Raw genomic sequence first — 20,542 nt, 5'->3', positions numbered from 1 at the left:
TAACACCCTCAAAATTAATTGGTTAAAATTTTGTTTGAAAAAAACCTTCTTTGTGGAATTTTTTTTTTTTTTTCTTTGACCGACTTGGGGGCCTTTCTTTTTTTTTAATCTTTTTTTTTTACTAATGTGTGATTATAAAATTGACAAATTGCCAGTGAAACTTTCTGTCATTCATGCTCAAGCTTTATTGGCTTGGAAACTGATCTACAGGCACAAGTTTTCTCCGCAACGTTATTTTATTTTATGTGTGTGTGTGTTAAGTATTTTTTTTTAAAGCTAGTTTGATAAGGGTATTGTTTTAGTTTGTCATTTGTTAAACACTCGATACCTTATGACGTATGACGAGTTTCTCTTGCACTTTAATTTTTATTTACTTTAATGAGGTATCTATGTTTTTTTTTAGAAAAAGCTACTCTTTAATTTTGTTAAAAAAAACAAAAACACTTTGAACTTTAATTTAATTTAAATGTAATTGTTGGATATTTAAAGTATGATAAAAGTGTGATAAGGAGGCTTTTGTAATTAATCTTTTAATCTACTTAATCAAATTTCACATTCATGTGTAAGTTCCCTAACATAAAGCCCCTTTTCTCAGTAGTCCTTAAAGAATTAGAAAATTACTTTTCTGCTTTTCAATCTAGTACTAATGGAAAAGCTATTGAGACTGTTTATTCGTGTACTGTCCTCAAAAGCTTTGAATGATTCAAAGGTCTTGTATTTTTGTGAATGTTTTTTTTCTTATTTATCTTTTTTTTTGTTATGTGTGTGTTCTTTGCTACCCTGGCTCCAAATTGTATGTTGCAATATTTTGTTGTTTAAAGCATAATAAAAAAAAATTAAAACAAGACAAGGCCTTTGATTTGTCTCTTCACTTTACTGTCATTAATGATCTTGGGATATCAAACATATTCATATATACTATATTAATAAATATGACATATAACACATCATTTTACATTGCATGATAATGACACAGTAGAATGTGATGGAAGTGTGAAATAATGAAATGTACTGACAAAACAAAGTCCCAGGTACAGTATGCCATGCCTGAGAATGTGAAACCTTCAATAATTCTGTGGGCAAAGCACATAGTTTAAAATGATTTTTTTTTAATGCTGGTATCTTGAATAAAATGTATGATTCATTTTGAATTCCTTCATATGAATTGATATTTAACCATTTTATAGATTATTTTTTTCTGTTTCACAGATTCCGCTGAAAATCAGCGATACCAATGGTTTATTTCCCAAGGAAATAAATGCATGCATTCAGAATGTATTATTCACTAAGATAAGTGATGCACTCCTTGAGGCATGGTGATGTGCATCTGTGCAGACTTCACACCCAGATGCAGCTGCACAAAACTAGGGCAGAGAGCACAATTGCATGCTTGTGCGTGCGCATACACAAAAATGCACACCACTGCAAATCTGGAGTGTGAGAGACATGAACTAACTTGTCTTCCCATCTGTTCATAGAACACTTGGAAAAACAAGAAATGAAACCTTATTGCAATAAGTGTCCTGTTTTACTTAAAATTTTGAATTGACCTGCTTTGACACACTTGTAAAAAGGCATTATAACTGGTAATATATATATATATATATATATATATATACATACATACATACATACATATATTTATTTATATGTATAAATGTATGTATATGCGTGTATATATATGTGTGTGTTATATATGTAAATATACACACACACACACATATATGTATAAATATACACTCTGCATAATTATTTAGAATATTTGTATAATCAGGATCATTTTGCATTATGTGGTTTTATCCATGTAATACAAAGTACTGTAGCTTAAGCCCACTGCTACAGAAACAATAGAATATTGTTATTGAAACATAATTTCAGTAGCTTTGGGCCTGATCACTGCGCTTTCATTCCCATTCAATTCTTCACAAATAATCAGTTGCATTGACATGTTGCATAGCAGTTTAAATTTAAAAACTAAAAATTTGAGAATGTTTAAAAATCAAAATATATTTAACATAACAACAGAATACTTTAGCTCTGCTAGAGGTTCTCCTTCAACCAACGGATGTAGTTCTTAAAACTTCGAAACCCCACAGAGAATCGAAAGGGCCCGAAAGCGAAACTAAGGCATCCATGGAACCCATCTTCATAGTGATCAACGGTGACATGGACTCCGGCTTCTTCCAGTCGCGTGGCGTACATGAGTCCGTCGTCTCTCAGCACGTCGTGCTCACAGGTCATGATGTAGGCGGGCGGCAGGGCCTTCAGCACTTCAGTTTCAGCGAGTAAAGGAGCCGCTCTCACATCCAGCAGGCCTGGCAGCTTCTCCACCAGCTCTGGGTCCCCGTGAAGCGGAACCACGGGTTTATAGTTCTTCTGAAAGGCCACGGGAAGAAGCTTGGTCCAGTTGATCTTGGCTCTGGCCGCTGCCATCTCCTGGCCCTGAGTTGTGTGGTTGTTTGCCAGCAAAGATGTAACGAGCCTTGAATCCCCGTTTAGGTACTCCAGCCAAAAGCGGGCCATGACTGGACGGTGCAGGATGGGAATGTGGGCGTTCTGCTGGTATGAAGGTGTGTTGAAGTCCAGGGCTTGAAGCACGGGGTAGAGAAGGGCCTGAACTTTGAATTTAATAGAAACACTACTGTCCAAAGCCATCTGTGAACAAAGAGATAAATAAATGTGATTGTGGATCAGGGTGGATCATCTTAAACTAAAACTATTAAAAATGTTTCTTTTAATTGGACTAAATATAAATAATAGTTGAAAAATTTTAATGAGAAATGTTGCTTTGAACTAAAACTATTAACTGGAAATTAAAACTAAAACTGAAATAAAAATAAATGAACCCTAAAGAGCAATATATACAGTGTTGGGGAAAGTTACTTTTAAAAGTAATGCATTACAATATTGCGTTACTCTGTAAAAAGTAACTAATTGCGTTACTTAGTAGTAATTAGTAAATAATGGAAGTAATCCATTACGTTATTTTTGCATTACTTTTTCTCACCTGGGCTAGGCTTGCTTATTTGTTTTTAATAACAAAAAATCTATAGTTTAATTTAAAAAAAATTGGCAAATGTAAAGGCTTTTTCACACCAAAAGCTAAATAAATTAGCCTTAGGCTGGATGAAATGTAAATGTAAGCCTGTACACTAGAGGGCGCAACTCAAACAAACCTTTCAGCTGTGCTGCCCTTCTGGAATGCAGAAGAATAAAACACAGGAGAAGAAAGCTCAACACTCATACTTCAGCAATAAATAAAAAATACACAAATGTGATGCTTATCTAAAGTCATTTTTGCTTATTAGTAAGGTTGAATTGTATTGAATTGTAATTGAGTCGAAGGACAGCATCAAAGATATTGCTAAAAGGGATAGTTCAACCCAAAATGAAAATTCTGTAATCATTTACTCACCCTCAAGTTGTTCCAAACCTGTCGGTTATGTCGGCAATCAAACAGTTGTTGGACCCCATTGACTTGCATAATAGGAAAAAAAATACTATGGATGTCAATGGGGCCCATCAACTGTTTGCTTACCGACATTCTTTAAAATATATATTTTTGTGTTCAACAGAAGAAAGAAACTCATACAGGTTTGAAACAACTTTAGGGTGAGTAAATGATGACACAATTTTCATTGTTGGGTGAACTATCCCTTTAATAAAGTGAGATTAAATACATAAAGAATATTTGTGTAATTTCATATATATTTGCATAATATTATGAATTAGCATTTTTTTTAATTCATTTTGAGGAATACTGAATCTGTTTTTGTACAAAATGAGATGGGTAAATGCCTGCTCATGTTTAGTCTAGAAGATCTATAATAAGCATCATGTTCACACAGCACACCTTTACTTCTGATTTCTCTCAACATGGAGACAGGAGAGCTGTCAGTCAATAAATGGGAAGACAAAGTAACTTGCATTACTTATTTGAAAAAATAACTCAAATATTTGGTTGTAAATTAAAAGTAGTGCGTCACTTTACAAGTAAATCTGATTACGTAACTCACGTTACAAAATATTATTAAAAATAAAATAAAATAACACTGTTGTGGATTCCTTTTCCTCAATATTGAAAATTAATTTGAAGGGATTTGTCGTACCTGTTGCACCACAGCGGTGGCTAGGTTGGCCCCGGCGCTGTCACCTGACACAGCCACTCTATTTGGGTCTATGTGGTACCGACCCAACACCTCAGCTGTCAGGATGTGTTTTGAGGCCTGAATGGCTTCATTATACTGATCTGGGAAACGTGCATTTGGAGCCAGGCTGTACCTGAACATACAAATTATACAAATGACAGCCAGTAATTAACAAATTTGAGTTTGTTAAGGATGTAGCAATAAAAATGACAGTAGACAATGTGCATTGCTTACTCAATTGATATTACAACCGCATCCAACTCTTCAGCCATGGTCCTGCACTGAAGGAAATATGTTTGCATCTCTTTTAAAGAAAAAAAGAAAAGAAATAAACAATGTATTTTTTCTCACTACTTCTGCCAACAGATTTCTTTATATGAAATCACATGCATTTAACCTACTTCCACTGCCGAGCGTCCATCCACCTCCATGGAAATAGACCACACCTCTTTTCAAATGCAGCTCCTGGTCTGATGCAGTGGACTCGAACACTTGTGCTTCCACTCCTCCAAAATGAGTATCAGTGACCCGGATGGCTGGGCTGGACTGTGGACCCTTTATTTCATCCCATGACGCAGCGTACTTAGCAACATCGAAAGGTTGACTCAATCCAAGATCGTGAGCTAAAAAGCTCTAGGAAAAAATACTAAAAGTTAGTAGGATTAGAGAGCAGGATTGTTAAACCCCCTATAAGGGTCTGAAAATCTCATTAAGAAAATTCCATTTCTTTTGAAGGAACATAAGGAAGGTCCTAAGGAAAAGTATGGCAGTTTTTACTATAGCATTTCTAAAAGCATTACAGGCTCATATCCCACACTTTTAATTGGCATTATTGACAGATATTTGATCTAGCGTAATCGAACTCAAATTAACCAAGCATGAAAAGTCAGTAGATTTAAATACATTAAAATGTTTGGTTATCAGAAGTCAATAATTAAAATAATACAACAATTATACAAATGTCAAAATTGTAATAAACTCAGATATTAAATTAATTGAAGTAAAATGGTGAAACGATAAGTAATCGAATTTAATCCCATGACGCAGCGTACTTTACAACATTGAAAGGACGGCTCAGTCCAAGATTGTGAGCTAATTAAGCTCTATGTAAAAAAAAAAAGCCTAAAAAGTTAGAAGGATTAGAGATTATCATTGTTAGACTCCCTAAAAGGGTCAGAAAATCTCTTTAAGAAAATTCCATTTGGACCATAAGGATAAGGTCCTAAAGATTCTGATAGTTTGATTTCTCAAATCCCAATTTTTTATTTTTTTATTTTTATTATTGAAAGATATTAGACATAGTAATCTAACTCAAATTAACCAAGCACGAAAAATTGGTAGATTTAAAAACATTAAATGTTTGGTGATTTTGGCATTTCCCACATCAGAGGTCAACATTTAAAAGAATGCAACAATCATACAAGTCAAAATTGCAATAAACACTTTAAGTAAAAATATAATAAAAAAGACAAATAATCTAATTTTATTTTCGCTTTTTTTTTTTTTACACAAATTTTACACAAAGTTATTTTTATATATAGTTATAGTATAGTTATAGTAATTAAACTTTATTCAAGCAAACAATTTCGCTTAAATACTGTATCCACATTGAAATGACATATAATGCATATTCTATATAATGTAAACAAATGCAAAAGCTTACCACATGCATTACACCACGCAATATTGCATCCATAAACATGAGTTTCCATGGCTGTGATATAGTGCTGGGCAGAGGCAGATAAATATAATAAGCAGCTGCTATTGACAGTAAAATCGCCACGATCAAAATAGACCGCATCATTATGATGGGTTAAGTTAAAGAAACACAAGAAACTTATAAAACTATACCGGTCTCAGGGTTAACATAGTGACTGACCGTATGATGTTGTAATACCTCATCTGACCCCAGAGAGCAGTGGTTTTGAAATCACAGCAAATTTTACTTTAAAAGTCCTCAGGTATGAGAACTCTAAATACATCTTTTTTAATTGTGTACATTGTGTTTAAATTATTCGCTGATGTTTAGTATTCATTTTACTACACATGACTTTTCGAATTAAGCGATATTTACGCGAACGTTTAAGTAAACGACATCTCTTGTTGATTTTATTTTTTTCTGCACTGCCAGAAGACGGCGACTTTTATTTTGAAGTATTGTTCACACTCAGTCATGTAACAGCACTTTTTGAGTAACAGTTGTTTACATGCGTCACATTGGAATGTACTGTATATCAGACATATGTCAACCCAACTATACAAGCTCTACACGTGTTTTACTCTTTTACTACGTTTACTAAAGATGCTACTACTACTACGATTCAGTTTATAGAGATACTAGGCCTATATTTATGTATAATATTTTGTCGTCTTGATAATGCTGCTTTTTTTTTCTTTTTTTTTGAAGTGATTATCAATGTCCTGATAGTTTACACTTCAATTGATTAATCCCAGACTGTGAACAAATCTGTTTTAAATACGAGATCTGATCTGGTTACTGTAATGTTAATGACCACTAAGTGGCGCTGTAGTTCATCTTTATAATATGGTCACTCCATAAAACCCACACTTCTAGCTATAGAAATACAGGAAATCTTTTCTTTTTTTTTCAACAAAAGCCAAAAAATATATTACTGTAGCTGTTCACTCATATCACGCAAACGTCAATCACATTATTATGGCAAGCAAAAGCAAGATTCCTCGGCAGATAAAAAGTGTTTCAAAAACTTTGATTCGTGAATTTGGAATGTCATAATAATACAATATTAGATGAACATTTAAGACCAATACACGGTTATAATAAAACAGTATGTGTAGCCATGGAATATGATGATGGGAGTGTGAAATTATAGACAGGTTGCACCACTGTGGCTTTTTATGAGATATCAGTCCTAAACAAAATCCTGTGTGTCATATTTGAGGATGTGGAACGTACAAAAAGGAACTTAATACGTTTGTGGATAAAGCACATGACTTTTAAACCAGTAATGCGTTTTACATGAGTTGTATATGCTTTGTATTTTGAAATAAAAAAATAATAATAATTATTATTATTATTAGGTTGCATATAAGTTACAAGTTGCCTCCTAAATCGTATTATAAATAAATAGATATGAATGTATATATTGTATAATATACAATTATTTATAAATAAAAAAAATGCAACTTATTTCTATTTCAAGCTAGTCACATTTCCACAAGAGAGCTAGTTAAGAACATTTATAAAAAAATATATATATACTGCTTTCACGCTGAGCCTAATTTGTCTTAACAGGACAATCTCTCCTAACATCCCCCTTTATCTGCATCATCATCAGACATTTCAGCGGATGCGGTTACTGCTGGAATGGCTCGGGAGAGTATTTGGTGTAATACGGTAAATACGGTTCTACACCCCCATGTGCGCTTCAACATAATTGACATGGCGGAATTCCACACTGGTCTGGTCTGGTCCACCGTGGACTTCGCAGCAACGGAATGACATGCTTTCTATTTCGGGCATTTAGGGACTAAAGTGTTAATAAGCAAGATTTACTGAATCCAAGGTAAGTAGACGCGTTTTTCTTCAAAGTAATGTATTTTACGAAGCGCCTGGAGACATTGTTTCGAAAAGTTTCAAGTTGCAGAAAAGCGCGAGCCGGTTTGCCTCATTGATGGGAAAGGGAAGTCTTGAATTTAATGGAAAACGAAACGAAACCTAAACGAAACTTAGTGTTTTAAACACATAAACATTTGCGTGAGCTGATTTACTTCGCTTTTACATGAGTATATTTTGACAGTTGTAGCCTATTTTAACTAGTAGCCTAATACTGCAATTTTAAGCTATGTGCATCTTGTGTTGTTTTTTTGTTGTTGTAATGCTAGAAAAAAGTAATAACTCGTTATCCTCATTAACACTGCTTTATCAAAATTCACTTCCACAACACTCGTAATGTCCAAGTGAGAATTAATAGAGGAGACTTGGTGATTCTGTCCACTGCTTCTTTCTCGGAAAATTCTGGAATTCGATACCGTTTAGTTACGAAACGTTTTTTTTTTTTTTTTTCATCAACACGGGGGCCTGTTTGTATAATATAATCATCTCGCATTTCATTAGGTCTAATACATATAACATTTTTATATAAGTATAAGTCTGGTAAAGATGCCAAAGACATCTGGAAAGTGACACGTCAATTCCCAGCATCAAGTTGTTTGCTTAAGCGTCACGCGAATAATGTAATTTTGAACTCCTGGTTGTAACGTCACTGCAATGTGTATGACGTATGTCATATTGTATACATAAAATCCAGTTCCGTATACATTGTCATTGCCATTAACAAAGTTGTCTACGGCGTTCTAATGGGACGCTGTGTGAGTGAACTTACATTGAAGAATTGGCGTTCTTTTGAGTCGAATCTTTTAAATGAATCAGTTGAACCTGTTCACAAAAACAAGTCAGGGTTGCGTTTCTCGTAAGTAAGCTTTAAAAGATCGTATTATCATTGGCAGCACTGTTCTTTAATCAGTTCTTTAATCAGACTTGATCAGTCCCTGAGGTTCTCGATTCAAAAATACACTCATTGAACTGAGAACCGTCAGTTTCAGACTATAGAGCTGACTACAGTATTTGGAGCGTTTTGAGGATTTGATTGATTGGTTGTAAACTTCCTAAGAGATATAACACACACACACACACACAGACACACAGGCACTTAGATGTATTCTTTACCGTTTTAGAGAGGGAACTACAGTGAAGTATTGACATTTGACAATCAAATTAAAAATGATGAAGATAAAACTATTAAATTAAAGATGCTGATATGTATGTATATGTATGTATATATATATATATATATATATATATATATATATATATATAATCAAAACATTGGAATTTGGAAATGTTTATGAGTTGATTGTGTCTGTTTAATCAATGCAGTTGTTTTTATGAAATCACATGATGACACAACTATGTCACGCTGTAAAAGAATCTCTGAGTCACTTCGTTGAACCGAATTGAAATGACTTAGACTCCTAAGTAGACAGCTTCATTGATTAGAAGGGGAGTGTTCAAATGTTGCAGTGTTGACACTTTGTTATACCCCGTTTCCTTTGGGAATGATAGTGTTCAAATGTAAACGGTTGCGAAAGAAAAAACAGACTGTCACAAAATCTGTTTTTGTAGTGTTTTAGAAAAACACAAATTTGGGTTGTGGATCATATTGTAGACCGGATCTTTTAGTCGGAGGAAACCCGATCCCAAATACATGACGTCATCTGACATTCCAGAGCGAATCTTGAGGTGCAGAAAGCTGCCTTGTAGACTTTAGAGACTCGAGCCTTGGCGTCAAGTTTGATTTCTCACCTTCAAGTCATTGCTGTAGTATTTATAGAGTAAAAAAGTGAAAATTATGTTCTGTAATGTGAAGGTTTTAAACTTTACTGCAGTCAGTGTAAACTTCACTGAGACTCAGCGCCGTTTCAGATGGTTTATGTCAAACACAGGGTTTTGCAGACTAATATACACTAAAGTTTTATTGTAAGTGATGCTTTAAATTATGTCCTGTGAAGGAAATGCACATTTCTGTGGTGGTATCCTGACCACAGTGTGAGCACTGATTTTTCAGCATCTCGCACCCCCATTTAAACACACAGGCATACCCTGACCCCTCCCAACCCTACAGCCCTTTGGCCCCAAACTCAAACACTAAAAGAATGCAGTGCTTGTGGGTACACTGTAAAAGCAAACCTGTGGGATCTTCTCAACAAAATTGAGGTAACAATTTGCACTTCATTTGTTGGTATAGATTTCTGCACGTTTTGAGTAAAGATACCTAAATTTAACAGCTATGACACATTTAAAGAAATTTGGTAGCCTATCTAACATTTATCAATTCAATACATCACACAAATAATTAAATAGCTTTTGTAGCTAGCATAGCAAACAAACTGGTGTGATGTGATTTAGAACAAAATCAAGGCAAAACAAAGTTAATTCAGACCAGCTTCGGCCGGTAAACACCTTTGAGCTGCCATTGGTCCATGGCGATTTCATAGGTGTGCTCTGAGGCTCCGCCTTCTTTGTCATGGAAATCTTCTCTGGTTCATTTCTTCTGTTTAGTCCATCGAGGTCAGACACGAGTAAAAACACGAACACACAGGAGAGCTGCTTTATATTTGACATTGAAGTAATGGTTCTTATTGAAAGCGACACTGACACTAGCTAAGTTTCCATCCACTTGTCAATCGAATTATCTGAAGTTCGGTAAAAAAACTCATGCGAATAAAGCTGGTGAAAGTGTGTTTCCATCCAAAAGGGCTTTAAAGCGAATAAAAACCTAATGACGTCACATGCTGTTTTGCGATCAAATTGGTATATCGAATTGATTTGAGACATTTTAAGGTGTTTCCATTCATTTTCGCACTGAATCGCACAACATTCAAGCAAACATTTGCGAACAAAGTTTTGCTAGACAAAATGGATCGTGCCAACAAATGATCAATATTGCACAAGTTGTAATAGTGCTTATGTGTCAGCTGATAGCGACATATCAAGCTATAATAAGAAAACAAAGACGCTATCAACACATTGCTATGATGATGCACGTAAATGCCCGACGATATTCGGCAAATAACGTTTCCATCAGCGTTTATCGCACAAACCGTATATCGATCAAGATAAAATCCGATGAGACCGAACTTATTTCATTTGAGTCGATATTCATGAAATTCAATTGAATTTTACTGTTTTTTTCATTCGATATCACTTAATTCGGATAAAAACGTGTGGATGTAAACATAGCAACTGTCATGTTCAGTACTAAGTGCTATATAAATAAATGTATGGTGACAAGTGCTGAATTGCAGAGCTGGTGCAAACATGCCCATGTCGCTATGATCAGATGCTTTCTTTACTGCTGTTTTCTCACCACTGTAATTTTTGTTATTTTTTTCTCTCAATTTTGTTATTGAGAGGAAAGCATGCTGCACATATTTATGTATTCATCTATACGCCGTTCTCAGCAGTGTGGTCGGATGTTTCGAACTTCTCTTTATCCCTAAGTAGTGAATGAAATAGAACTTCGCTGTGAGTATATCAGGGCCTTAAGTTACTTGTCACTGCACTGACGTTAGTACAGCTATCTATTACTCATTGCTCATTCTCATCGTGTTTTATCATGTCTAGTACACCAGCTTTGTTCTTTAGGTTCTCCCCTGTCCACTAACTCTCTACTTTGAAGAGAGCTGATGTTATCTAGGTAACAGAAATGCTTAGATATTTGTGCTAATGGCATTGGATAATCAGATGTTTTGCTCTATTTGTGTCCATCATTTCCTGAGAGCAATTGTAATGATCTGTCGAGCTGTCAGTACTCCTTTGTTGTCGTTATCGAAGCAGTTGTGCCGAATTATTGCTAATGCCAGCTACCCACAGGGTAACTGAAATGTTTTAATGAGAAACTCATGGTACATTTGTGAAGAATTTGGGCAAGGATTTAGCACAGGGAAGGGTGGTGGTGGTAGTGGTTAAAAATCTGGTTTAGGAATGGGTGATTCATGAAGTGGAGAATTTCTGGGAATCCTGATCACCATTATGTCCTTGAGCAATAAACCCACAGGTCTCTCCTTCAGTGAAATTCTATTGGATTTTTTCCACTGTTTTCGGTTATGGTTAAGGATTCAAACAAACCCATAAGTATGAACAAGTAGTTCCAGTTGATATAATCCAACAGCACTAGAACTTTTCTCTGTTTGCATATTCCAGTCTGTATTATTGGGGGAGATTTTTACAGAATATTTCTGCAGGTTACGTCATCGTTATGTGATGGCACAATGTCAAGTGAGTGAATAATTCAGTCGATTTGTTCAAAAACAGATTCTTTCAGGAATAAAAACAACTGACTGTCTTTATGAGCAAGTCATTGAATCAGTCATTCAACTGATTTTTTACATTTTTAATTTATTTGTTATACTACTCTTGTTAAATCTGATATTCATATGTCTGTCTGTAAAAAAAACCCTTTAAATGAATAGTTTTATATTTCTCCATTTTAATTCAATTGTCATTCTCAATGCTTCATGGGATTGTAGTTCATTAAAACCGTTAAGTACACAATCTTGTACTTTTGTCTGATACCTTTTTGCTTTGAATCAATTTGTAATATGGTAATTTACCTCGTAACTGGTTGGTTTGGTTCATGGGTTATAAATCTTTAGCAAAGACTTCTTAAATATCTCTATGGGAAAAAAAAAAACCAAATGGGAAAATGCTTCTGGAATAAAGGTCACTGAAAAAGTGGCTGGGCATTGTTGCACTCTCATACAAATTTATAGATTGCTATTTTGAATTCAGCCCATTGTTGAGTCATTCATTCAGCGAATTTAATTAAAAAAACAGATTCATTCAGGAATGAAACAAATGACAATGTCAGAATTCAGAATTGCATAATAGCATACTGCTCTGTATTTCTGTCACTCCTGATCCTGTTCTCTTGCGGTGCGTTGGAATGCACAAAATGGATTAGGTGATGAGATCAAACTTTTCCTGCCCTTTTATCTCATCAGCCATCAGTTGCTGGAGGTTGGATTGAGGAGTTAATATTGGTCCTTGTCTCTTCTGCTGAGCATCACATCTTGTTTGATCATAAGAGCCTCTAGATCCAGCGGTGCTTTGCATAGATGTTTCATGAATTGGGTGATCTACCTGCAACCTTTACTGTCTACAGCTATTAAGTGTAACATGTTTGGTACAGATTTCCTGTTACACAAATACACACTAGCATAGCTTGCCTCTTTATAGCTGAGGCCCAAATCAGGATAAGGAATGTGACCTATTGACCTTTAGAAGAAGAGGGAGGGAAAGGGACTGTGGTGAAGAGTGCTGCCTGTTCGTTCTGTACATACATGCATGTTTATTCCTACTTTGGCCCAGCTGGAGGTTTGTAGACTGACAAGATTTTATGAGGATTTTATGTGGAAAATTAACCTCATTGTGACTTGATGAAATTGATTATAAAACGAGTTAGGTAAAAATTTCTGTAATAAATAAATTTAAAAAATTTTGCAAAAGAATTGAATAGTTTTCAGGAACAAACAAATGTGGTAACGTGTTTAATTTATTAAAAAAAAAATACAATGTGTATCTTTATATATAGAATATGTATACATTGTTCCTGCATGCTGTATGTGTTTTGATTCACTCAAAAGAACCAGCTCGTAAGGGTTGTCTGTTTGGGAATCAGACTGTGTTGTTCACTTTATTAATAGGTGTGTTTGACTTGAAGCAGGACTGATCAGTCTGCGCAGCGCTGCTTCAAGTCGAACACGTCTGTTATTTTTTTTTTATTCACCAAAAAGAACCCGTTCATACACTCAAAAAATTAATTTTTGCCTCTTGTTAAATTCAGTTAATTAAAATAAGCAAAAGTAACACGATTGTTTAATATTTTGTCACAACTTAATTTAATTGTGTTCAATCAACCTAATATATTTAAAACTGAAGTTTACTTACTTAATTTGTGTGAAAACTACATGAATTATTTTTGTTGACAACTGGGCAGTGGATCTGTAGTTCCCAGCATGCTTTTGCAAGGGACTGCATTAGGAGGGTAAATTTAGGGATTAAAGTGTTATTTTATGTGTTTTTCTGTAAATGGAAAGATGTTGTTAGTTAATGTTAGTGTTTAATATTCAGTTATGTTAGAAATTTGGAGGACTTTCTGTAATGTTTTTGAATTTTGTGGTTACCATTATGCAGAAGAGTGGCGACTGTGTTTAGTTTAGGGCTGTGGGCACTCAGTATACACTCTTATATGCATTAAACCTCACTTGCAGACTTGCATAAGTAATATTCAATATTACTGTGTAAAAAGAGGTTTTAATTAAATTGAACACTAGTGACTATCATTGGAAATAACTGTAGAGTCAAATTAGCTAAAATGATAATGTTGGTGATTTTAGGCAGGGCAAAGATTAATTGTAGTTAACCTGACAAAACTTTATCTAGCAGGAATGACTAAATGAATTTAAGTTCATACAACAAGATTACATCAAATCATTTCCAACAAATTAGATTTTGTTGGAAAAATGTAATTCATTTTCGTGGAAAAGTTTAAGTTCATACAACAAGATTACATCAAATAATTTCCAACAAATTAGATTTTGTTGGAAAAATGTAATTCATTTTCGTGGAAAAGTTTTCCTTAATTTAATCAAGTTCGTTCAACAGCTTATTTTTTTGAGTGTAAGAGTCATTCTTTTGTGATTCGGTTTACACTATTCATGCTGTGTTTTGACTCACAAAAATGAACCAGCACATACGAGTGGTTATGTTTGTTTGGGAACTGGACTACGCTATTGATATAAGTTTTTGCTTTACTAAAAAGAACCAGCTCATAAAAAGAGTCATTCTTTTGTGATTCAGACTACCCTGTTTGTGCTGTATGTTTTGATTCACTAAAAATAACCATTTGTTCGGCCATTTGTTCAGGCATTAGACTACGTTGTTCACATAATTTTTTTACATTTATTTATTGGTTTATTTGATATAAATTATATATTATACATATATATTTTAAATTCACTAAAAAGAACCAGCTCATAATATTTGTTTATTCGGGAATCTGACTACGCTGTTCATGATATGTTTTTGATTCACTAAAAAGTACCAGCTCATAAGAATTAATTATTCAAAAATTGGACTATACACTGGTTGAACTGTATGTTTGTATGGGAGTCTGTGTTGTGCTGACGGTCTACAGGCTAAGATAAATAAGTCTACAGGCTTTCATAGACAACATAGGAAGTCAGGGAAGGTCTCGTTTTTTAAATCTCGCTACAAGCTGTTCAAACATTTGCAATAAAATGTGATTTATACATAAATTCTTACATATAGCCCATTTTGAAGAAGCTTTATTTTTTTATCTACCACTCTCTTCCTTTCTCAATCTATACCTCCTCTTTTTTTCTGTCCCTGGACTCAATTAAGATGTTAAGGGTGTGAGACTGTATACATTTCTCTGCGGTGACCCTGCGCAACTGCTCTGTGTGACTGGAGAACTCAGTTTGACCCAGTTAAGATGCTCCTCTGCTCCTTCTCAGTGCTTACAGGCCAGATCACATTTCATATTGGGGTTATGCAACACTGAATTTGGATCCTGGGAATCTGTGTCGTCTTTCTCTGCACTGTCCCTCATTTTTTTGTCCCTTCTCTTCTTGTGTCTTTTACTAAGTTCTGTAAGGGGAGAGTGGATGGAGTTTCAGTGCGTGGAGAAACAGGGTCAGCTTTTTTAGCTCAGCTGGGTGTGTAACTGCATTATTGTGCCTTCAGGGAGGAACCAGGTCGTGCTTCAGAGTCTGTGGTGTCAGTGTTGGGTAACACTTTTATCTCTTAAACAGCACTGTTAGACATTTCAAGGGTTTTTTACAGTAACTTACTCGCAACACTTTGCTATGCTATGAGAAATATTTGTGACACTCGAATTGACATACTCGATCATGCCAGCTTGCACATCGTTAAAATACCAATTACAATATTATCGTTGATGTCGCACACCCATAATATTATGCATTTATAAGACTTGTAATACACCAGACAGAAAGTCAAGCAGACAAAACGCTAAACACGCTGATTTTTGGTAGTCGAAATTTCTGTGTATCCCTATTTGACACAACATGAGGTTAGCAAACAATGACTTTTATAATGACTTTTTTTAATGACTTTAATATAGACAGCCTCTGGAAGTTATAGCATTGTAGACACGTGGTGTAAGGCAAAAATTAGGAAATAAAAAGCACGATGGAATGGTGCCAGTCAGAGAGACCGTTACGGCAAATACAGTAGTATACAGCAAATTTAAAAAATACAGTAAGTCTGTATGTGCTGTTTGATGTCACTGAAAATTCCCATGATGCAGTGGGAATCACAGTTATTTACTGTAAAGGGAAATAGCAGTATAATAATACTGGGTGATTTAAAGTAAATAACTGTAGAAATTACAGAAAAGTCTAACAGTGAGGAGGTTATAAGACCAGTCCTGATGCTGTTGTATAGAGGAAAGGAAAAGAAAATAACAATTTAATATATCACACATGATTATTAGACAGCAACGAGATTAATTGGAGAACATGTTTTGAACTTGAGAAACAGACTTTAGTAATCTCTCTAGAGTATCAGAAAAGATGGCAATAATTTCACAAACTGTTCTCAGATTTACCAAGATACCAAAGTCTGAAATCAATTGTAAGAGATTTCAGTACTAAAATGATCTAGCGTCTATGCTATCCACATTTAATTGACTCTATACGCATGCTCATTTTTTGTTTGCGTCCTGAGATAAACTTGATACTAATCTGAAACACATTTGAGAACTTAATTAAAGGGATAGTTCACAAAAAAAATTCATTGTTTGCTAACCTCATGTTGTGTCAAATAGGGATGCACAGAAATTTCGACTACTGAAAATCAGCGTGTTTAGCGTTTTGTCTGCTTGACTTTCTGTCTGGTGTGTTACAAGTCTTAGAAATGCATAATATTAGGGGTGTGCGACATCAACGATAATATTGTAATTGGTGTTTTAACTATGTACAAGCTGGCATGATCGAGTATTTTCTCATATTATTTATGCCATTGTAATTGCAGTGTCAATGCATCCCACCTCTGAACAGCACAGATATAGTCTGTAAGTCCATCTAAATGATAACTTTATGGACCAGAGTGAGACTTAAAAGTATGTGGTTATTCATAAAAAATCTGAATATGTGCATTCACAAATGAGTAATGACTTAAATTTCAGTCTTGTATTGTTATTGAAGACCCGTTCAAGGGCGATAATATTATCATCCACACCAACTGCAGTTTTTTCGTCTGCCATTTTTAAATGCTTGAGTCTTCTAAAGTCGTTTGGATTCTGATTGGCTGTTAATATTTATATTGTTTATCTGCCGGAATAAATCGATTCTGAAAGTGATTTCAACTAGGCTATATCATTCTTTTGTGCTGTTATCATAAGTTGCGGTGTGGAAATTTAAAATTAGAACGATTTTCAAAACTTTTTCGTTATTGTGATGGTTGTGAACAGACCTTTTAACTTGATAGTTAAGCTGGGTAATTCTAGGTATCAGCCAGGCCAGCAACCCGACTAGAGCAATCTACTAGACCAGACGCAAATAAAGGCCAGTCAGTTGGTTCATTATTCTGCCACACTCCTGTAATGTGTCCTTGATTTCCTGTCTGTGCCTTGTCTGGACCGTTATCGCTTCAGTTCCATTGTGGCTGAGATATTTGTGTTGAGATATTTTTAAAGAGGTGATGTCATCTGGCTGTAAATGCTGATCAGAGTCACAGACGTGAGTCAACATCAGGGAGATGGAAATGCTGAGCGCTCCGAGGTGAGTTACTTTGCCGGGGAAAAAATGTGACATTTTAGATTTTCTCATTCTCTGGGAATGTGTGTATGCAAGCCTGAGCGTGCGTGTGCGTGTGCGTGTGCGTGTGCGTGTGCGTGTGCGTGTGCGTGTGTGTGTGTGTGTGTGTTTCAGCTGATCAGGGAAGGGATGGAATGAGAGAATAAAAGAACAAGGGAGAGATGGAGAGGAAAAAGTGATGGTTTTCTTGGTTTCCCAGCTTCCTCAGTGTTATTATGTGCCATTAGCTGGATTATAGGCCCGTGCCAGACTGGGTCCACATCTGGGACTGTAAACCTGCCAGATGCAAGAACAGATTTCTAAAAAGAATTAAATCTGTCTTATTGTGGTTGTGTGTGTGTTGCAATGTGGTGTTATTACTGCTTGGTTGCTGTTGTGAAGATTTTCCAAACTACTTTCTAATGTATAGTTATGAAGACTACTATAAGGTTGATTTCCCTGAAAAGTGTAAACATTGTGGCTCTGTGGTGCGATCAAAACATGGTTTATTTGCACATCCTGACTGTCCTTTATCACCTTTATCAGCGTTTGGGAAACCTGTCTAGAAAAATTCATTATCTTTGCAGAAATTACACATTTTCCTTTTAAAAGTTTCAAAAGTTTTGTTTGGAAAGATTTTTTAAAATATTTTTGAAATGTCTTGTATGCTCGCCAAGGCTGCATTTATTTAATCAAAAATACTGTAAAAACGGTAATATTGGTATTTGGGATAAGTGTTTTCTGTTTCAATATAATGTAATTTATTCCAGTGATGGCAAAGCTGAATTTTCAGCATCATTACTCTTCAGTGTCACATGATCCCTCAGAAATCATTCTAATATGCTGATCAGATTTGATGCTCAAGAAACATTTCTTAATATTATCAATGTTGAAAACAGTTGTGCTGCTTAATATTGTTGTGGAACCCGTAATAATTTATTGCTCAAGGGTTTCATATCTCATGAGACTAATTGAATGTCTGGTTTTTCTTCCTCTGAAGCATCAGCCTTGTCTCAGATGTTTTGTGACTTTTTGCAATCTCTTCTGAAACTCTAGAGGAGACACGTAGCACTATATACTATTATAGATGTTATAGAGATTGCCTTTTAAAATCTTCAGAATTGAGCTATATTTACCTTCCAATAACTGCATTTACTTGCATCTTTATCAAAACAGTACGTGTATCAAGCTGTGGATCAGAGTGATCCATGTAAGCGTCATACATCCAGTTCTTGAGAAGAAATAGAAGATCTGAGATGTTGTCATCAAGGCAATGATTGTTTCACCAGTGTTGTTTTGGTTGTATGAAAGTCGTGCTGTTTGACTGTGAGGCCGACGGGGAGGTGGTCTAGGGAATACCCCACATCACTGGAACATCAGCCGTGCCATGAAAGGACTCTCTGTCTTTCTTGATTGACACTCACTGTGACGTGGTCACAACAACATGACCCGTGAAGGTAGGGGGTCCTGCCTCTTTGTGAGACACCATCCACCCCCCACCCCAAGCTCCTCGGCTCTGACATTGTATGAATCTCTCTCTATCTCAGGGGATTTAGCCCTTAAACGCCCCTTCTCAACGCTACAGAAGTTCAGACTCCTGCCATCCACAGGAATGAGGGGAATGAGGAGAGTAGAATGAAAAGAAAGAATGGACTGAGAGCTTGAGGGGTAAAGAGAGTGTAGGTGGTGGGGGGTAGTGTTAATGATTTTAGTTGTGCGGTAATTACAGGTCGTGGCAAAGAGCACTGAGGAAAGGAAAACAAGCTTCTGACCATGTAATTGTTAAAGCCACGATGGTCAACTGACTATTCTTCCAAAACCTGACTTTTTAATTCGTTTTTTTTTTTTTTTTTTTGTTACTTTGAATAATGGTGCATGTTGGTCTAAAGAAAATTAGTAAAAATAAAAAAAAGTAAAATCTTTTTTTTGTTAGTAAAATCAAGTTATAATAATATAAAATTTAATATACATAAAATATATATGAATAAAGTTAAATATGTATAGGTTACATATGTCACGTTATGGAGATTGTGGGTTGTGAACCATTTTCATGTTCACTTCAGGATGTTTTCTATAGTCAAATCCAAGACAGGTTGGCTGTTGGCGGTGTGTGTTTAGCCTATTTCTGTGTGTGTGTTTAGCACTGGAAGTGAAGGCATTTATGACCCAATAAAAAGCCACTATCTCTATTCTCTCATCTTCCTCTTTTCTGAAGATCAGAGGACGTCTCAAGTATACAACTCCTCACGTCTTAAAAATTCAGAGTATGGTATGTAGAGATTTTTGTGTTTTTTAACAGCCAGCTGAAATTATAAAAAAAAGAAAGAAAATGCCACAAAATACCATGATTTTAACATGTTTTTATGAACATTCTGCTATAGTAAAAACAATATATTGACCTCATAGTACCACCTCAGTGCTTTTTCATAGCTTAAGGCTTCTTTCTTTCTGTAATCACTGTAGTAGTTGTTGTTTTTCCTTGGCTGCTGCAGAACATCAGATGAATGATTTTTGTTGCTCTGGGTTTGACCCCTGGCGGTGACGTGCGTGTTTGGAGTTAAATGGGACAGGTTATTGCTTTCATAGAGGGAAATGGCACCAGTCAGCTGAGCAGAGACACTATCATTGCTGATCTTTCCCCCTCTACCTGAACTTTGGTTGTTTTTTACGTTTTAAGAGTGTATGCAAATCAATTCAAGCTTGCACTTGTTTTGAAGACATAAGCATATAATGCCTTTCAACATCAAGCTAAACTATACAGTCTTGTCTGATGTGCAGGTTTGTTCTGCAAGTGTTTTATACTTCAAAGGCTGCGGCCTGCACCATCATCATTCACTATCACTGCACTATCATATCTATATCTATATGATTTTTTAATGGTTCTTTGAACACAAGGTGAAAGCTGCTACTTTCATTTTTCAATATGTGAACCAAAATATTAAGAATGATATTAATATTAAGATAATGTATTAAGCTAGATGCTAACACTTGCATACAAATGCAATGGACAT

General features: G+C 35.3%; 2 protein-coding genes across 3 annotated transcripts in view; one reads left to right on the top strand and one right to left on the bottom strand.

The window, feature by feature from the left end:
- Positions 1–860: 860 nt before the first annotated feature.
- Positions 861–6,040, bottom strand: nceh1b.2 (neutral cholesterol ester hydrolase 1b, tandem duplicate 2). The gene is made up of 5 exons (XM_084103284.1): positions 5,812–6,040; positions 4,550–4,781; positions 4,383–4,452; positions 4,110–4,281; positions 861–2,655 (listed from the first exon to the last, which is right to left on the bottom strand). The coding sequence occupies exons 1-5, from the start codon at positions 5,950–5,952 to the stop codon at positions 2,041–2,043; spliced, it is 1,230 nt and encodes a 409-aa protein (XP_083959410.1). The 5' UTR covers positions 5,953–6,040; the 3' UTR covers positions 861–2,040.
- A 1,520-nt stretch (positions 6,041–7,560) lies between these two features.
- Positions 7,561–20,542, top strand: part of fndc3bb (fibronectin type III domain containing 3Bb) — a 61,733-nt gene continuing 48,751 nt past the window's right edge. The window contains exon 1 of one of the 2 annotated variants that reach the window (XM_084102890.1): positions 7,561–7,814. The gene's annotated coding sequence lies outside the window, so the exon portion shown is untranslated. The remainder of the gene's footprint in view (positions 7,815–20,542) is intronic. The other variant, XM_084102891.1, reaches the window with a different exon arrangement.

Source organism: Abramis brama, assembly GCF_963993115.1.
Source record: "Abramis brama genome assembly, chromosome: 24".
Lineage (NCBI taxonomy): Eukaryota > Metazoa > Chordata > Actinopteri > Cypriniformes > Leuciscidae > Abramis > Abramis brama.
The sequence above is the reverse complement of the archived record's forward strand: the minus strand, read 5'-3'. Positions and strand labels throughout refer to the sequence as shown.

What these genes read in the sequence shown, in the direction of transcription:
- nceh1b.2 (XM_084103284.1), bottom strand. Translation starts at nt 5,952, where the DNA reads ATGATGCGGTCTATTTTGATCGTGGCGATTTTACTGTCAATAGCAGCT. An exon ending in ATGGACGCTCGGCAGTGGAA is followed by an intron (nt 4,453 to 4,549) that starts GTAGGTTAAATG and finishes TTTCTTTAAAAG; the next exon opens with AGATGCAAACATATTTCCTT. An exon ending in CCACCGCTGTGGTGCAACAG is followed by an intron (nt 2,656 to 4,109) that starts GTACGACAAATC and finishes CTTTGTTCACAG; the next exon opens with ATGGCTTTGGACAGTAGTGT.